The following is an 18096-nucleotide window of genomic DNA, read 5'->3' on the forward strand; positions in this document are numbered from 1 at the left end:
AAACACACACACAGACACTCACACTAACATATACCAAGATACTAACACAAACACCTACACACAAACAAGTATAGTGTAACAGTTGGAGGACCAGCGTTGCAGGAACCTGATGGACAGTAAGTTTCCAGACAGGTGGATTTCTACCTGTCGTGGTTCCTGATAATAGCGCTCAGTACTATGTACCCTTAGGACAGCAGGATAATCAGAGACAACGAGTCACCTGAAGGGTAAGGCCAGAGACCTTACATGACATTATCACTCATACCCTGAAGAGACACGGACAGGTGGACAGGTTTAGTTAGAACCCTGTAAGGAGGGTGCTGGTCTTACTTTGTCTGTAAATGCTTATGTTTTTAAATGCAAAAAAGATTCCCTGTTGAGAGCCTGTTAGCGATGGTAGATTTAACAATTGGCAGATCCAGAGACTTATTGCGGAGGGGACAGTTACACTAACATACACAGACACTCACACTAACATATACCAAGATACTAACATAAACACGTTTAGTGTAACATCTGGAGGACCAGCGTTGCAGTAACCTGATAGACAGTAAGTTTCCAGACAGGTGGATTTCGACCTGTCGTAGTTCCTGATAATAGCGCTCAGTACTATATACCCTTAGGACCGCAGCATAGTCAGAGACAAAGAATCACCTGATGGGTAAGGCCAGAGGCCTTACATGAAATTTTCACTCTTAGCCTGAAGAGACACAGACAGGTGGACAGGTGCAGTTAGAACCCTGTAAGGAGGGTGCTTGTATTACTTTGTCTGTAAAGGCTGGAGTTTTTAAATGCATAAAAGATTCCCTGGGTGAGTGCCTGTCAGCGATGGCTGACGTGGCAATTGGCAGATCCAGAGACTGATTATGGAAAGGGATGTTACACTAACACACACAGACACTCACACTAACACAGACCAAGCACAAACACCTAGACAAAAAATTCGTATAGTGTAACATTTGGAGGACCAGCGTTGAAGGAACCTGATAGCCAGTAAATTTCAAGACAGGTGGATTTAGACCTGTCGTGGTTCCTGATAATAGCGCTCAGTACTATATACCCTTAAGACCGCAGGACAGTCAAGTACAAAATGTAACTTGAATGATGAGGCCAGACATCTTACTTCAAATTATCACTCATAGCCTGAAGAGTCACGGACAGGTGGAGAGGTGTAGATTGAACCCTGTGAGGAGGGTGTTCATACTACGTTGTATGTAAAGGCTTGAGTTTTTAAATGCAAATTAGATTCGCCGGTCAGTGCCTGTCGGCGACGGCAGACGTGACAATTGGCAGATCCAGAGACTGATTGCGATAAGGGATGTTACACTAACACACACAGACACTCACACTAACACAGATCAAGCCACCCAACACGTATAGTGTAACACTTTGAGGACCAGCGTTGCAGGAACCTGACAGAGAGAAAGTTTCCAGACAGGTGGATTTCAACCTGTGGTGGTTCCTGATAATAGCGCTCAGTACTATACACCCTTAGGACCGCAGGATAGTCAGAGACAAAGAGTCACATGAAGGGTAAGGCCAGAGACCTTACATGAAATTATCACTCATAGCCTGAAGAGACACGGACAGGTGGACAGGTGCAGTTAGAACCCTGAATGAAGGGTGCTCACCTTACTGTGTCTGTAAAGGCTTGAGTTTTTAAATGCAAGAAAGATTCCCTGGTGAGAGCCTGTTAGCGATGGTAGATGTAACTATTGGCAGATCCAGAGACTTATCGCGGAGGGGACAGTTACACTAACACACACACAGACACTCACACTAACATATACCAAGATACTAACACAAACACCTACACACAAACACGTATAGTGTAACAGTTGGAGGACCAGCGTTGCAGGAACCTGATGGACACTATGTTTCCAGACAGGTGGATTTCTACCTGTCGTGGTTCCTGATAATAGCGCTCAGTACTATGTACCCTTAGGACAGCAGGATAATCAGAGACAACGAGTCACCTGAAGGGTAAGGCCAGAGACCTTACATGACATTATCACTCATAGCCTGAAGAGACACGGACAGGTGGACAGGTGCAGTTAGAACCCTGTATGAAGGGTTCTCGACTTATGTTGTCTGTAAAGGCTTGAGTTTTTAAATGCCAAAGAGATTCCCGGTTGAGTGCCTGTCGGAAATGGGGAGGAGTCATTTTTTTCCAGTAGCTAGTACATAGAGCTGTTATTCTAACTAACTTTATGTTGCTTTCCCTTTTAGAAGTGAGCATGATGATCATCTTTTCTTCAACATTACCTGAACAAGTTATAAAGTTCCAATTGTATAATAATAAGATCCACAGAGCCACCTTCAGCAAGTCCATTCTACTTCCAGTACAATTGTGCTTGCAACCTCAGTTTAATTACTAACCTCTTATTGCCTAGAGGGATGGGCAGTCCTTTTAGCCATGGATCCCCAGAGGTTTCCCCCACAGGGGGTTTTCCTCTCCTGAGTGCTGGAGGATGACTCTAAGTGAGTCCAGAGGGTGTTTTCTGTACGCTTGAGTACTACTTAATGTACTTGACCACATTATGCTAGGTGGTACTTTCAACTACAGATATTTTTCTAATAAATAATATAATCTTAAAGTTCAAATGTACTCATTGTATTGTTTATTATCCTACTTGTGACATTTTCATGTGGTTTAACCTGTGGACCTCAGCCTTTCTCTTCACTTGGCAGTAGGGCGTCTGATTTTGAAATGGACAATTCCGTATTTAGTCTCCCTATCAGACCATCACAGTAAGTTTAACAAAACTGAGGGTATGGGTGGAACAGGCCTAAGATGAAGCTTATTTCAGCACTTCAGAGCTCTGTTCATGATCTACTAATCATATATTCTACTGTGGCAAATACAGTGAATTCCAATATATGCGTATAATAATGTAACATACTAAATCTTCCAACCATTATGAAAATAAATTGATTCAAATAGGCAGCTGTAAGTCATAAAACACAAGAATGATGCAAAAAGGTCTATGAAGCACTTAAAAGACATTTACATAATGTCTCAAGATATTACATAATGATAAAGTAAACATTTATATTCCCTTATCTATCAAGTAAAACTTATTTTACATAGATGAGGAATTTGCGAGAAACTTCAATTTTCTTAACCTGAAGTCATCGAACATAAGACAAAGTTACCTGGCAGAGGCAATTTCTCGAAAGCATTCCTTTTTATAGGAGCTTAGACAAGTGTGTGGATGAGTCAGTGTCCTCCATGATCTGTCCATATGCAAGCGTTAGGTGTGAATCTCATGCAGGTTAATAGAACCAGAGTGAACATCTTAACATGTAACACAGATCCTTTGAGTAGTTGCTCGTATACATGTATTTGATTTGACTCGCAAACACGTTCTTTGATATGTGACCATCACTATTACTATTCAGATCGTCACTCTTAGTTTGAAGATTAAAATCATGTAGAATTTAGGTGGGAAAATATAAAACAAATAAACAAGCAACTATTCCTATTTTATTTAAAATCAACACTATTTGTACATTTTAACAAATTAGAAAGGAACTTGCTAATGCAATGTACATATTGACTACAATATTGTATTCCATTAAAAGTTCAGTCATTTTATGTGACCATATCTTGACTCCTTTATCCAATGTTATCCTTGCTAATGATCTTCGTTAATGGGATTGTCAATACTTAGTTCTTCTTTGCATCCACCTAAAAAATGGGAAAAAGAGTGTTTAATGTGTTTATAGATACATAGCACTCGATTCAAGGTGTGTACATGCAAAATCTGCATAAGCTGGGTGGTTGAGTGTGTCGAAGCAATTTCTGGGCTGTTGGTAGTTATGGAAGAACAGTGTAACTAGGTTGGTCGGTCTGTAATTCCTTAAAGACTGCTTAGGACTTCCTTAAAACATTGGTGGGGAAGTCCATGGTTTACTGTACTTGGTGTCTGGTGGTAAAGCGGGAGGATATAAGAATTACTGACTGATGATTGATTTTCCGTTTGTGGTTCCATTGGCTACACAATGCTGTCTTATTTACAAATAGATGTTCTGTAAACTGCTTATTACTCCAAAGACCCTCCTTACTCTTTTTCTTTACTGCAAACAACATTTCTTTATGTTATATGGAAATCAGAAACGGACGTTTCTGACAGTTCACAGGGGGGCTTCTGGATTTGCTTACATACGGCTTAGCTTACCGTCAAGCACTTCCGTTGCTTACTCCCTCGCTCTTCGAGTATGGAGGCCAGCAGTGTTCATATCACGCTGTTGGTTCATCCCAGATGGAAGAGAACTGTCTATGTGGACACTGCTGGCATACTGTTGGAGAGAGGGAGCGGGCAGCAGGAAGCAATTGATGGTTAGGTAAGCACAATGGCTTTTTAATCAGATACTTAAGATTACGAAAAAAGCTATCTTTTCCTAGGAGTAAAGTTTGCTTAATCATTTTCCTAAGAGTGAAATATAAAGTTTAATGTCACTTTAAACAACAAATGTACAATAATTGCTTAGCGCAGCAGGATCATTAGCGAACCCCTGACAATAGGCAGCTACCCGGAATAATGCCCAAATATCGGGACTCTCCACACTACCCTTCAAAAGTTTGCCAGAGGAGGCCCCTGATGGTAACCAATAGATTTGCTCGTATGGATCTTTAACTCCTGGAACCTCCCCAGGCCAAGTTTCACCATCAGGAGTTAAAGGTCCGTACAAGCAACTCTATTGGTCACCGGCATGGGCCTCCTCTGTCATCATCCAATGACGGGCTGCTGCCCATATGAGTGATCAAAGTAATGGACTCGAGTCATTTAGGTTTCAGCCTCCCATGGACTCTGGATGAAATTGTCTTCAAGATCCATCAATTCTAATCACATTTCTTTTAAAAGTCTTCATTGAGTGCCAGGTAGGTTCTTGGGTTTCTTGAGATTTACAAATGCTTCTCATGAGCGATGCTGGAGTAGATCGGCTTGCAGAATATGTGGTCTGTCAACCTATCCGAGTCATCCTCCATTTTGCACATGGGGCGGCCTTTTTTCCGAATTTTGGTTTGAGAAAGTTTGGCATCTCATAATTAGATATCTTTGAGCAGGGCACTTTTTATGAAAAAATGGGTGTGGCTAGGGGTGTGCTACTGTGTATATGCGCACGTGCAGTAGCGCTTACTTCTCAAGCTCCGCGGAACGGCATTGGCCAGGGAGAGAAGTTTACTGGGCACTGGACACTGGAGGACACAATTGGGACTGCAGTCCTGCTGAGTTCTACCACTGTCCTGAGCAGCGGGTAAATCAATACTGTCCCACGCAAAGCAGGACAGTTGGATGGCATGCATTTTCTTTGATTTATATACACATTATTGTGTGCTGTGGAATCTACAGGCGCTCTATAAATATGATTTAATGTAATTACCTTTAGGGCTGCAGAACACTGTGATAGACTCATACCCACCAAAAGACTCCGAGGGAGGAAATATGGCACTGAGGACTGGGTCTTAAAGAGGGCTTTCCCCTACTAAACAGGGACACTTGCGTGGTATGGTATAGTTGTAGTTAATGGGGTCACCCACAGGAAAATCTTTTAAGCCCTCCACACATACACCACGGTACAGGGCGTTAGCGGTCTGCAAAGCTGCTATTCTCATTGGTTAAATTAAGCTGCGCACATAGGCTGGGAGACGAGGTCAACCAGGATGGTGGCTTCAGACTGCTGTGTCGTGTGTTATGGGAGTGGCAGAGGGGAAGTGTGAGTGCGACTAGCATGGCTCCAGGGTGTCGGGCGCTGCACGCGGTATTCAGGCTTCTTCCGTCTCACTGTGTCTCAGCCAGAGGCTTCAGCACGCTGTCAGGATCTAGTACCAGGAACGGCTATGACACGGGATCAATGGAAGCAGAAGGGTAGTATACAATAACATACAATAGAGTATCTATCTAGTCTATATCTGTCTATATTGTGGTGGTCCTAGAGTTTCTCTTGCCCCCACCTCCCTGCATTTAGTTGCCCCTGACTTGTACCCCTCTTCTTCTTCTGGCTTATTTATAGTAGTTGATAAGCATCCCTGGGAAAAATTGCCAGGTGAAGCACTGCTTCTCCGGGTCAAGACCAAAATCCTCCGGGTCGCGGGGTTTCCCACCGATGTTAATGGAACCGCCCAACGACGTCAGTGGGCAGTCCTGGCCACGTCCCGCAAGGGAAGACTCTGGGTAGCCGGTGCCCAGAAGTTCCCATGTATGGTCATGTGCCAGGACATTATTCAAGGCGCTTCTGGATTCCTTTTTTCTTGGACAAAGGTATTGTGTGTTGTGGGGTTCTCTGGGACCTAAGATCTCATTAAAAACATATACACAGCACTCTATATAGTAATGCCGTTTTTTATTATTGAAGGGACATTGTTTTATTTAATTTCATTTAGGTTTATTGCATGCATTAGTCCTTGTTGGCGCGCATCTTGTCTAGCTTTTAGCTACAATTTCTGTGAAAGGAGAACTTTCACCATTTTTTGTTAGCAGCATCAGACAAAACGTAAGTTTGTTTTGTCTTTTTTTTTGTATTGACTTAAAGAGTTTAGAAAAAGACAAAAAAAAAAGGAAACCACCATGGTACTCTGCAGGTGTGCTGAAGGACAAGGTAGCACTTAGGAACCAAAGCCAGACTCAGAATGAAGAAGATGAGAGTGAATAAAAAACTAAGCTTAATCGCTTGGTGACAGAGGGGTTTTACTCCCAAAGTTACCAGAGCTTTTTGCCATTTTTGGCATATCGTTGTTCCACCATGATTCAGGCCACCAACTGGGGCTCTGTCCCTAGCTCCGTCCCGATCAGGGCCGGACTGATCCGTGGGCCTCCGCCGGAGACAAACCTTCAAAACAGCCGCTTAGTGTCAAAAGCGGCACCCGGGCCGCCTCCTCCCGCCGCCGGCGTCTAATGAAGTTAAGTGGGCAGGTGCACACACCGCGCCGCCCAATGGCAGTGTCTCAGCACTTCGTCCCACGTCTTAAAAGGGGTGGGACGAAGAGCCCAGGCACGGCCATTGGGCAGCGCGGTGCGTGAACACCGCCCCCGTTAACTTCATGAATGCCAGCCTCTACCCGCTGCCCTCACCAGAAGCAGTGGTAAGTCAGGGAGGGAGGGAGGTTTATATGGGGGCTTAAGGCTTTTCTGGAGGCAGAGTGCCCCATGAGATGCCTTTTAACTCCCTTCATGCCACTCTGCCTCTAGAAATGCATTTTAACCACCTATATGCCCATCTACCTCCAGAAATTACTTTTAACCCCCTATATGCCACTCTGTCCCATGATATGCCTTTTAACCCCTATATTTCCAGAGCTTCTGCTTCAGTTACACTCTTTGTCCCGCCCCCTTGAAGAGGGGGTGCGATGCTGGAGGGGGCGGGCTCACAGAGTTGTGTCAGTCAGTCCTGTGGAGCAGGTAGGCAAGTCAGAAAAAAGGTATGCGGCTGGGGGGGCTCAAAGTGAATGGGATAATATTACACAATAGGGAAAAAGCTGGGGCATTATATAAATCAAGACTAAAAGGGCTGCTGGCTGGGAGCATACATACACAGTGGGGGAAGGCAAGGGACACAAGGTTGTGGGGGCATTAATACACAAGGGGGGCTGGCTAGGGACATCACTTACATCTATACTGAAAGGGGGCTGGGTGGTAGTATAAATACACAATGGGGGTCTGGCTGTTGGCAACACACAAGGGAGTGAGGGCTATCACATAAAGGGGGGCTGGCAGGGGGCATGAAAACATAATAGAGGCCTGACTGCAGGCAATACACAAGGTTGTGGGGTCACCAATACACAAGAGGGCAACTGGGGCCATTACATGATAAATCAATACTAAAGGGATTAATATGATTTTAAAAAGAAGCGATATTACCTCGTTGGGTCTCTGATATATGATAATGCATGTTACTGTGCGATATTACCTGGCTGGGGCTCTCATATAGATAATGCATGTTACTGTGCAATATTACCTAGTTGGGTCTCTGATATATGATAATGCATATTACTGTGTGATATTACCTCGTTGGGGCTCTGATATAGATGATGCATGTTACCGTGTGATATTACCTGGCTGGGGCTCTGATATATGATAATGCATGTTACAGTGTGATATTACCTCGTTGGGTCTCTGATATTTGATAATGCATGTTACTGTGTGATATTACCTGGCTGGGGCTCTGATATAGATAATGCATGTTACTGTGCGATATTACCTGGCTGGGGTTCTGATATAGATGAAGCACGTTACTGTGCGATATTACCTCATTGGGTCTCTGATAAATGATAACGCATGTTACTGTGTGATATTATGTGGCTGGGGCTCTGATATAGCAAATGCATGTTACTTTGCATTACCTGGCTGGGGCTCTGATATATATAATGCATGTTACTGTGTGATATTACCTGGCTGGGGCTCTGATATATATAATGCATGTTACTGTGTGATATTACCTGGCTGGGGCTCTCATAATGCATGTTACTGTGTGATATTACCTGGCTAGGGCTCTGATATATGATAATGCATGTTACTGTGTGATATTACCTGGCTGGGGTTCTGATATATGATAATGCATGTTACTGTGTGATATTACCTGGCTGGGGTTCTGATATATGATAATGCATGTTACAGTGTGATATTACCTCGTTGGGTCTCTGATATTTGATAATGCATGTTACTGTGTGATATTACCTGGCTGGGGCTCTGATATATGATAATGCATGTTACTGTGCGATATTACCTGGCTGGGGCTCTGATATAGATAATGCATGTTACTGTGTGATATTACCTGGCTGGGGTTCTGATATATGATAATGCATGTTGCTGAGAAATATTTTCAGCTTAAGTAGCATGGATTAGTACCAGTGTTAAGGCTGATCTGCCTTTGCTGTTGAAAATTTGGGAGGTATGATGATTCCCCTTTTCCATGATTAGTGTACCCACACAAATTACATATATTTTTTCAAGGACAGCAAGGGCTTTATACCACTTTTAGTAATAATATGTAAAAATAAAACCTAAGAAGGAGTAATCTTTAATGTATATTTAGAGTAGGACCAGTGAGAGGTGTTTGTGGATATATATATATATATATATATATATTTTACATTTCTAACTGGATACTTTACAATCTTTCAAGACCTCAAGGATCTCTTTTGAAACCGGATGGCACCCCTTATGAGGTTGATCATGGTGACATCACTTGCTCCATTGCCCTGCATCGCTGATCACAGTACCTCCAGAGGTTTCAGGATGGTCTGTTTCAGGCAGGGCCAGGACCTCAGTTTGGGCATTCTCCATTATTCTAGTGTAACTAGGACCCACCGAATATTGGAGTACTTTGGCGTAGTGGTGGGCTAAGCATACTATGGCCAAAAAATGTGATGGAATCTCCAATTGTTATCATATAGTCCTAGGCTAGTTCCTGTATTCATGTTTGTCTGTCATTCATGTGCCTTTGCCCTCTTTTCCCTGAATCATCTGAGGATCTCAGTTCCTCTCTCCTGTCCCCATGTCCCAGTTAAGATATCCTACCCTTGCTTAAAGGAGAAGCGCCTGAGGATCTCAGGTCCTTACTGTTACAGGGTCACCGTACCCAAGGCTGGATACCCCTGTTTGAGGGCTGAGGAATCACCAGTCAGTCCCTCATATGGATAGCTCCTGCTATCCACGGATCAGTCAGACCACCATTCGTAGTAAAACAAGAACTCCTTTTATTTATATAGAATCTTAATTCAATCTGCACCGAACCCAACCCCCAATCCCATCACCCACATTCCATCACAAATCCCATCAGTATACAGGCTGCAAGCTCTTAGGAACTTCCAGCACGAAACATACAGAGGGCGGTGTCTCTGACGTGCCAGGCACATCACTGGTCGTTAAAGAACTTACATACAATGCTGTCTTGGATGTTAAAACTACTAAAATCACAGTGTGTTTATTATGCAGAATGTCTTATCTCAGCTTGATAAACTTTGGTCTATACAGATGTTCTGAAATTAGCAGTCCTGGTTAGCATATACAAGTTAGATGTCTTTGTATATCGTGATATGGATTATTACCACTAGCTGCAACCATCTTGACAAAACTCCCATGGTCAAAGGTATGTTAATTCCACCTGCTGCTTGCTCTACTTGATCTTGATGTAATAGGCTGGCCTCAAAAATATTCGTCGGCCTTACTAGACAATGGAGTGAAAAATGAGTGTAATGCTTATTTTTATTTTATTTTTTTTGTCTGGCACACACTACATACCTCAACTCTTTCCCATGCTCTGACTCCGCTGATACTCTCAAGCACCACAACTACCACCGCGAGCACTTGCCATTATTGCAGTCAAACCTTCACACTCTCACTCGCTTGCCAGCTGAGCAAGCGTGCAAACACCATTCTTACCCTAACTGACAAATGCAACTCTCATTCAAACCGACACGCACACAGACCCCTCTCAATAAAAGCCAAGGCACACTGTAATCTATGTGGCCAAACTGACTCAGTCACCACTCTTTTTATTATCCAAAAACACAGTGACATTGTGACACAGCTCTGAATGTAAAACTTCACAAACACCCAGTGAAACCAGCACCAAAGTGAAATAAAGGCACACAAGGTTCATTAATCTCAGTGGGCAATAAGACTTCAGTACATCATAACTCTCAAACCAAATCAAAATCTGATTTATTATTTTCACCAATGAATCGGTTATTTTTCATAGATAACTGTAATCAGTAAATTAATGTTTTTAAGAAAACTAGTTTGAATAGAATCAATATAAAAGTAATCAAATTACCAATAAAATTAACGTGACTCACAAGTGTATGAGCCCAGGAGAGAAATACAAGATAATCTGATCAGTCTGGCCTCGCCATCCATAATTTTTCAGGGAATGCCTAATTGTCATTCAATAATTAACAGATCAACAGATTAACCCCAGCCTTGAAAGTCCGGAGCCCTGGAACTACAGGTCTGGTTCAACAGGTGCCTCTTAAGGACCTTTAAAAACCAATGTATTCGAAATAGGGTGGTGGCAACCCATGGCAACCTGGTGCCCAGGGTTAGTTGAACAAGGTTCAACTAACCCTGGGCACCAGGTTGCCATGGGGAATAAAAAAAGTTCCTGGCAGCTAGGGTTTTGGGGAACAAGGGGGTAAAAGCTTACCAGGGCTGCCATCATAAATCCTGCAGCCTTTGCTTTCCAGCAGTGTGCATAGTGTTAGAGTGTGTATTTAGATATATATGTGTGTGGTGGAGTGTATGTTGCGGTATGGCATTAGCATGAGTGTGTATATCAGCAAATAGTGTACATTGTGTTAGTGTGTGTATATATGACTGTAGAATGTTAGTGTGTTATTATTTGTTAGCATAAGACATTAGCATGTGTCTGTTACTGTATGGTGTTGGTGTGTGTAAGAATAATAGTTATAATAGCTAAATAGTTAGCCGTAGTCATGCACAGTTTAACTGCAGTACTGTACAGTGGTGCAGCATTGAATAAAGCTGTATTTTATGTTGTATTGCCCCAATACATTATTATTATTATTTATGTATTGTTTTATATAGCGCCATCAAATTCCGTAGCGCTGTACAATGGGTAGACAGGACATAACAAGTAGTATGTAACATAACAAATTGACTAACAGAGACAACAGGTGAGGCGGGCCCTGCTCAAACGAGAATACATATAATTTCACTGCAGACAGGGGTAAATAAATTAAAATAAAAACATTAGTGAAGGGAAAAAAAAGTTGGCTCCTGAATTTTTTGACCGGCTCCTAGATCCAAATAAAATTTGTCGACCTCTGAAGTCAAAAGTCAATACAATTATAATTTATCAAATACATTAAGACATTTTAGAAATATTTAACAATTAATATTTAACTTGCTAAACTAAATAAAAAGATGAAAGGTGCTGATGGCCCCCTTCCTCACTTGGCATAAGGACCCAACGTGATTGCTATGGTTGGATACACTGGACAGGTAGTCTAAGTGGTAAATATTCAGTGGTCCTAAATCCTGCTTCAGTCTGTACCCCATACATTTTAAGTGAGTAAATAAAAGTATGCGCACAAATCATTAACTGAAACTTAAAATGAATTCTATAATTCTACAAACTTATTGAATTTTTGTTCATTCAAGTAGTTTTTATTAATTTAGTTAATGTTTACTTTTAACAATAACTATCGCAGCATGTGACTGCTTAAAATAATGTTGGAATACCAATCAATGTTGTCTTCAAGTGTGATGAAGTACACTGCCAGCAGCTTCTTTGTAGGGCTACCATTGGGGGGTTTTTTCTGTGTACCCAAAAGGAGGAGGAAGATGAGATAATAACTCGACTGCCCCATTAAGTTCCTGCAATTTAACTCAAAAATACTGCCAACTACAACTTACAGGTAACTAAAGGCTTAAAAGAATCATTTTACATTCCTGTGTTCAAGATGTGTCATTTGGTGTATAACCTTCTTTGTGATGAGGTATTTTGTTGAGTCATTTGTTCCCATCATTCATATCTGCAGCTGTAGTTGGCTTCACGGATCCAGTAGCAGATCTGTGCATGCTTTAGGGGTGTTAGCCGGACTGCTACATTATAGTCCTTTGGCTCACCAGACACTTCCACCCATTGGTGTCCTGAGAATATCCCAATCACCTTCCTCTCCCACCGACCGTTATGCCTCAGCCGACCATAGACACCTGAGCCACTGGCACCTGGGCGTGCGTCACAGTGTTGATAAAGCAGGTGCGCTGTCTGCTGCTTCACTCGACATGAGCGGTAAACCAGTTCTCCCGGGCGATCGCTGTCAAAGCCTGAGAAATGCACCCGTCCACCAGCCAACTCCTGCACTGGTGGTGATGCTGCAATTTTCATGGGAAGCTGTGACTGGGCCCGGCGGAGTTCCAAAAGAGCGTAATCATAATCCATGCTGAGTTCTGCTGGAGCCCCTATCCAGCCACTGGGAATTCGAGTGCTTTTGACACGCACCCAACGCAAAGAGGGACGCCGTCCTGGGTGCAAAAAACCAACGCGCAGTTTGCGTGCACCTTGTACATAGTCTTGTCCATCGTGGATGCAGTGGGCAGCCGTTAAGACGTGGCGTTCAGTTACCAGCACTCCAGTGCAGCCTGTGGACACACGCACAGCTGCCGCAAAAGGGACATCTCTCAAGAATCTACGGCTGCGGATAGAAAATCGAACATCTGGACCATAGATTTGCCTACGAGATCTTAAAGAGCGTTTTTTATTTTCCAACAGCCTGTTACCACCACTCTGCACGTGTATGGTCAGTGTAGTGAGTGTGCGGCTCCCGTTGGGAAATGTGGTCTCGTAGTCCATTTGATCACCTTGCTCTGCCAGATAATCTCCTTGGACACATTCCTCTGTGCAAACTGTGCTCAACTCCGGAGTGCCAAGGGCTGTGAAATGTGATGGCGTTAAAGAGAGTGTCATTTGAGGGATCACTTCTGGGGTTGTGATGTATGAAGATGTCACAGACTTAAGTACCCAGGAAATGAATGCGAGGTACAAGACCCCAGGGACCATCTTATTAATATGACTGCAGAAAAAATGAAGATCAGAGAGTAAACACTTAGCTGTCATCGTAAAGTGCAACTTGAAAGACCCCCACCCTACACACACACACACACACACACACACACACACACACACACACATACACACAGTTATAACACATAATGCTTGCCTTGCATCACTTGGCCAAAACGCTTGTGCCTGTGGCTCTCATTAACATCTGCATTGCTTTTTATTGCCTGGCACTCAATACATCAGATATAGCACAATTGTTTTTTTTATTTTTCATAAAACTTAGGATCAGACACTAGTTTAGTATTGTGAAGGACATTGGAAATGCCTTTTTACATAGTGGGTTTCTCCACTAAATGTTTCCAGTTGTGGTCCCAACTTGCTCAATTACTAGAGAGAGATTCTAGTGCTATCAACTGTTATGGAGCCTCACCTAAAGATGTATCACCTACTAAGTTATAGTAGAGAACATAATTTCTCAGTATGTTGTTGAATCAGTATTTCCTTCTAAGCTAAAGGAGGAATTCTTAGATTTAAAATGTTATGGGTTCCCGCCGTAGGCTCCAGTTTATATTTGCCTCTCCCTCACCTTCTGTATTCATCCTGAATACTTGTTTCACAGACACCTTTTGTAAAGTAGAATGTGGATTCTCTCTGGATTCCTACAGACAATGACACGTTTGTGAACCAACAATGGTCCCAAAGTCATCCCAGCCCCCAGAAAACAGACAGAATTACCCTGAACAAATATCCTAGCCAGCTTTCTTTACAGCGTACATGCATTTAACCTTTCTCGGAATTGTAGTTTTAGTAACTAGTATATCGTTACATTCAGATTACACAAAATAATAATTTTGCAGCTTTGACCAGTTTTATGATCCTAGCAATTTCTACTGTTTTATCTTTCCATTTAACTCGCCTGTTCCTCTCTTCTTGGCACATTCTGAATAATGTCTGCTCGTGCTTTGTGTTAATGAAAAAATAAAAAGGCGATTACAATTTGAAAAACTACTACATGTACCATATTTTAGGACAGTTAAGAGGATGGTGCGCTGCCCCGTGGAGCCTCACCAAGAAAGAATGCATATTAAGGTAGTTTATCTCTTGGAGCTGACTGTGAGTATAGCGTGCATGCGCAGGAGATGTGTTAGGCTGAAAACATCACTTTGAAGCCACAAAGCTTCAATGTATAGGGGGGTTTTTGGTGACCCCCCCCCATGAAAAACTGGAAGAATTGAGTGAAGCAATGATGTTTCAATTGCTTCAATTTGTTACAAGGGGGTTAAATTCAGCAAAGTAAGTGGAACATCACTTTTAAGAATACGGCGCTGAGATTGTCTTTTGCTCAAAGATCAATTCGAATTTTAGTAAGTCAAACATTCTGCACTTATTATGTAAACCACTTACTTGTTTTTAAGACCTCTTGTTTTTTGCAGCTCTACAATCAGATAGAAGCGATCCATTCCGCAACAATTTATCTTATTTCCATTTTTGTTTATAGAAATGCAGTGAGATTACAACAGTTTGTTTGGGAGCTCATTGGAGACTATTGTGTCACTGTGTTGTGACGTTTACAGTTATGTCATCGTTTATATCTGCTAAACAAAAGTTCTGTAACAATGCAAAACTAAGTGCATGGTATCTTATGTCCGCTCGATAAATGGCTACAGTGACTACATAACCTTTAAGGATGTCTTCAGAAATTCTCCCTTCTCTGTTTTATTTAGTGCCTACTCAGCCCTCACGTTGCTTTACCAAGCAATGCATGCACTCACTGTCAGCTGGTTATGTCCTTAGTGTGGACAACTGAGGCTTCCTGCATTTCCATCTGAAGCATAGTGCCTACCAATGAACTGCTGGTTTTTTTTTTACACTTACATTTGCTGTTGAGAAAGTAAGGCTTTTGGGTACTTACGTGTTCACTTAAATACTGAATTGAATTTTTATTATTATTATTACTATACCGGATCCCCCGTCAGTCAATGGTCAATTACCAACTTTAAGGTAGCACATCTTGACTATGACCTTCTAAAATCCTGACTCCCCAAAAAGCCTGTGACTACACTAGATTCTCGTAATCTCATCTGATTTTAAGCTGAAGTAAAGCACCAAGTCCCCTAACCTATTCCCCACCTTAACGTTGGCAGAGTTTCTTCAAACATGATTTCACAAGTCAAGCTTACCTAAGCTTAGGAGTTTTCTAACGTGGAGTTTTCTGCTAGTGAAAGCTGCTTCCACTTGCTTTCCGCAAGTGCCTGCTGTGTCACTTAACACTCCCTGCGCACACCTTCCGGCAGCCTGTGTTTAAAGAGGGGGGGGAGTGGATGAAGCGTCTCCGACAAGCTCTTGCATGAAATGGAATGCTGCACACTGAAGGGGGGTATGTTAGAGAAAGACTGTATTCACCTATAAAATGTCACCTGGCATTGTCGGAATTAGGAAATTCTTTCAAGGGGGCAACAGGTGTCTTACAGTGTCAGGAGTCTAAATATGTTTTTCGCTAACAAGACTTCCAGGACTCCTTGTTATAATGTGTGTGTGTGTGTGCATTTATATGTATACTGTGCAAAGTTTTAGGCAGGTATGAAAGAAATTCTGTATAATAATGCTTTCAAAAATCAACATGCTAATATTTTATTTTTATAGTTTAACTAAATGTGAGTGAACTGAAGAAAAATCTAAATCAAATCATTATTTCATGTGACCACCCTATGGCTTCAAAATGACATCAATTTTCTAAGTACATTTCCATACAGTTTAAGGTACTCTGCAGGTAAGTCGTTTCAAATATCTTGAAGGACTGACCACAGTTCTTCTGCGGATTTAGGCAGCCTCAATTACTTCTTTCTCTTCATGTAATCCCAGACAGACTCAGGGCTCTGGTGAGACCATACTATCGCTTCCATCCATCTTCCGCGTAAAGAACAAGGAGTCCTGGAAGCTATAGTATGGTCCCCCCAGAGCCCTGAGTCTGTCTGGAGGGGACTATAGTATAGCTGAAGATGGCACCTCGGAACATCTTCTGATCTTCAGGTAGCTGTTCATCAAGTGAAGAATCTGATGAGGAAGCTGGTTTTCCCTCTCAAGGATTAAAGTCCATGAAAGTGGAGAACCACAAACCCCTTTCAGAATAAAGGTTTTCCAGTTTTGCCCAAATTAACAGATTTCATACAGCGTGAATGGAAAAATGTCCAAAACATTTTAAGCAAGTATTCAAGTGGATGCTCAAATTCCTTAATTGTCCGAGAAGACCACTATTCCAATTGGGGAAGTTGCTGGACTAAAAGATCCCACGGATAAATGAGCTAAAACATCATGCAGTCGTTTGTTTCAATATGCAGGTTTTCAGTGCAAAGAGTCGCTTCCAGGGTCGGCAGTGGCTAGAGCTCAAGGCTGTTGGATACAAGCGCTGGAAGATTGCCTCCCAGAGGATACGGATAAAGATATACTACACCTTATTAGGAATTTAAAATTGCTCATCATCTTTATGTCAGATAACTTGAGGTTCTCCTCCTTTGTATCTGCCTGTAATATGGGTATTTCATCGGTAGCTAGAAGGGCTCTGTGGCTAAGATCCTGGACTGCGGATTCAGCATCCAAGGCATCCTTATGTGAGCTTGCCTTTTGAAAGACAAATTATTCGGGGCACCCCTAAAAGAGCTTATCAAACAAATGTCTGATACAAAATGTGCACTTCCTCAAGATAAGAAACTCAAGTGGAACAGATACCACCCATGCATAGGTTTGTCAGGTTGTTTGGGAGGTAAAATGCCACATTTGGGTAGTGCGCATTTAACTTGGAACTTTGGCATCTGGTCCTTCTGCCACCATGTCCTATTTGGGACATATTTGCCACCAATTCAGTTTACCCTATCAAATCATAAATTTATTTATTTTTGAATCGAGACACCCCCAGGGCATTTCAAATGCTGATGTTTTAACTCTTTCCATGCCAGGATTTTTGGGAAGATACAGCCCCAATTTGAGAACTTGCTCAATTTTAAAAAATGTTTTGACAATTTCTTCTTAACTGGATGGTCTCCCTTTATAATATTATGGTGACATCACTTTTATTGTGTTTTTGGTAGTGGCTGCAATACCTAGACCTCTGGAATGGGGGCCCTATTTTTGTGTGTTGCTGAATGCCCCGCTGTCAAGGCATTGCAGAAACACCAGCTGAGCGAAGAAATCAATCATTTATCGCTTTCTGTGCTCCCTTAACCTCATGACGTGCATAGCATATCAGTTGTCATGAAGGGATTAAAGTACAGTGTGAGCAGGTTAATCTGAAATTTTTGAAATGGTGGGAAAAAAACTATTTTTGTCACCGATTGGCTACTTGATCCCTGCCGCCTGCTTTCCCAGAGCCAGCACTCGCGCTCAAAGGGGCAAATGAAACTTAATTTTTATTTCTATATTTTTAAACTTTTTAGTTTTTTTTACTAGAACGAAATTCAAATCTAGCCTATTATATACACCATGGTATATGCATTTGTCCTCCTTGGCACATTTATACTCTACCTAGCATATGATTTTAGTATGCCAGTGCATTAAAAACCAAACATTTTG

The 18096-nt window shown here is 42.1% G+C and overlaps 1 protein-coding gene across 1 annotated transcript; it reads right to left on the bottom strand.

Moving 5' to 3' along the window:
* Nucleotides 1–12343: 12343 nt before the first annotated feature.
* On the bottom strand, nucleotides 12344–15794 carry LOC128502736 (serine protease 23-like). The gene is made up of 2 exons (XM_053472636.1): nucleotides 15711–15794; nucleotides 12344–13540 (listed from the first exon to the last, which is right to left on the bottom strand). The coding sequence occupies exon 2, from the start codon at nucleotides 13525–13527 to the stop codon at nucleotides 12490–12492; it is 1038 nt and encodes a 345-aa protein (XP_053328611.1). The 5' UTR covers nucleotides 13528–13540; nucleotides 15711–15794; the 3' UTR covers nucleotides 12344–12489.
* Nucleotides 15795–18096: the final 2302 nt, after the last annotated feature.

Source organism: Spea bombifrons, chromosome 8, assembly GCF_027358695.1.
Source record: "Spea bombifrons isolate aSpeBom1 chromosome 8, aSpeBom1.2.pri, whole genome shotgun sequence".
Lineage (NCBI taxonomy): Eukaryota > Metazoa > Chordata > Amphibia > Anura > Pelobatidae > Spea > Spea bombifrons.

Excerpts from the sequence above, each read along its gene's own strand:
- LOC128502736 (XM_053472636.1), bottom strand. The coding sequence starts at position 13,527 with ATGGTCCCTGGGGTCTTGTACCTCGCATTCATTTCCTGGGTACTTAAG.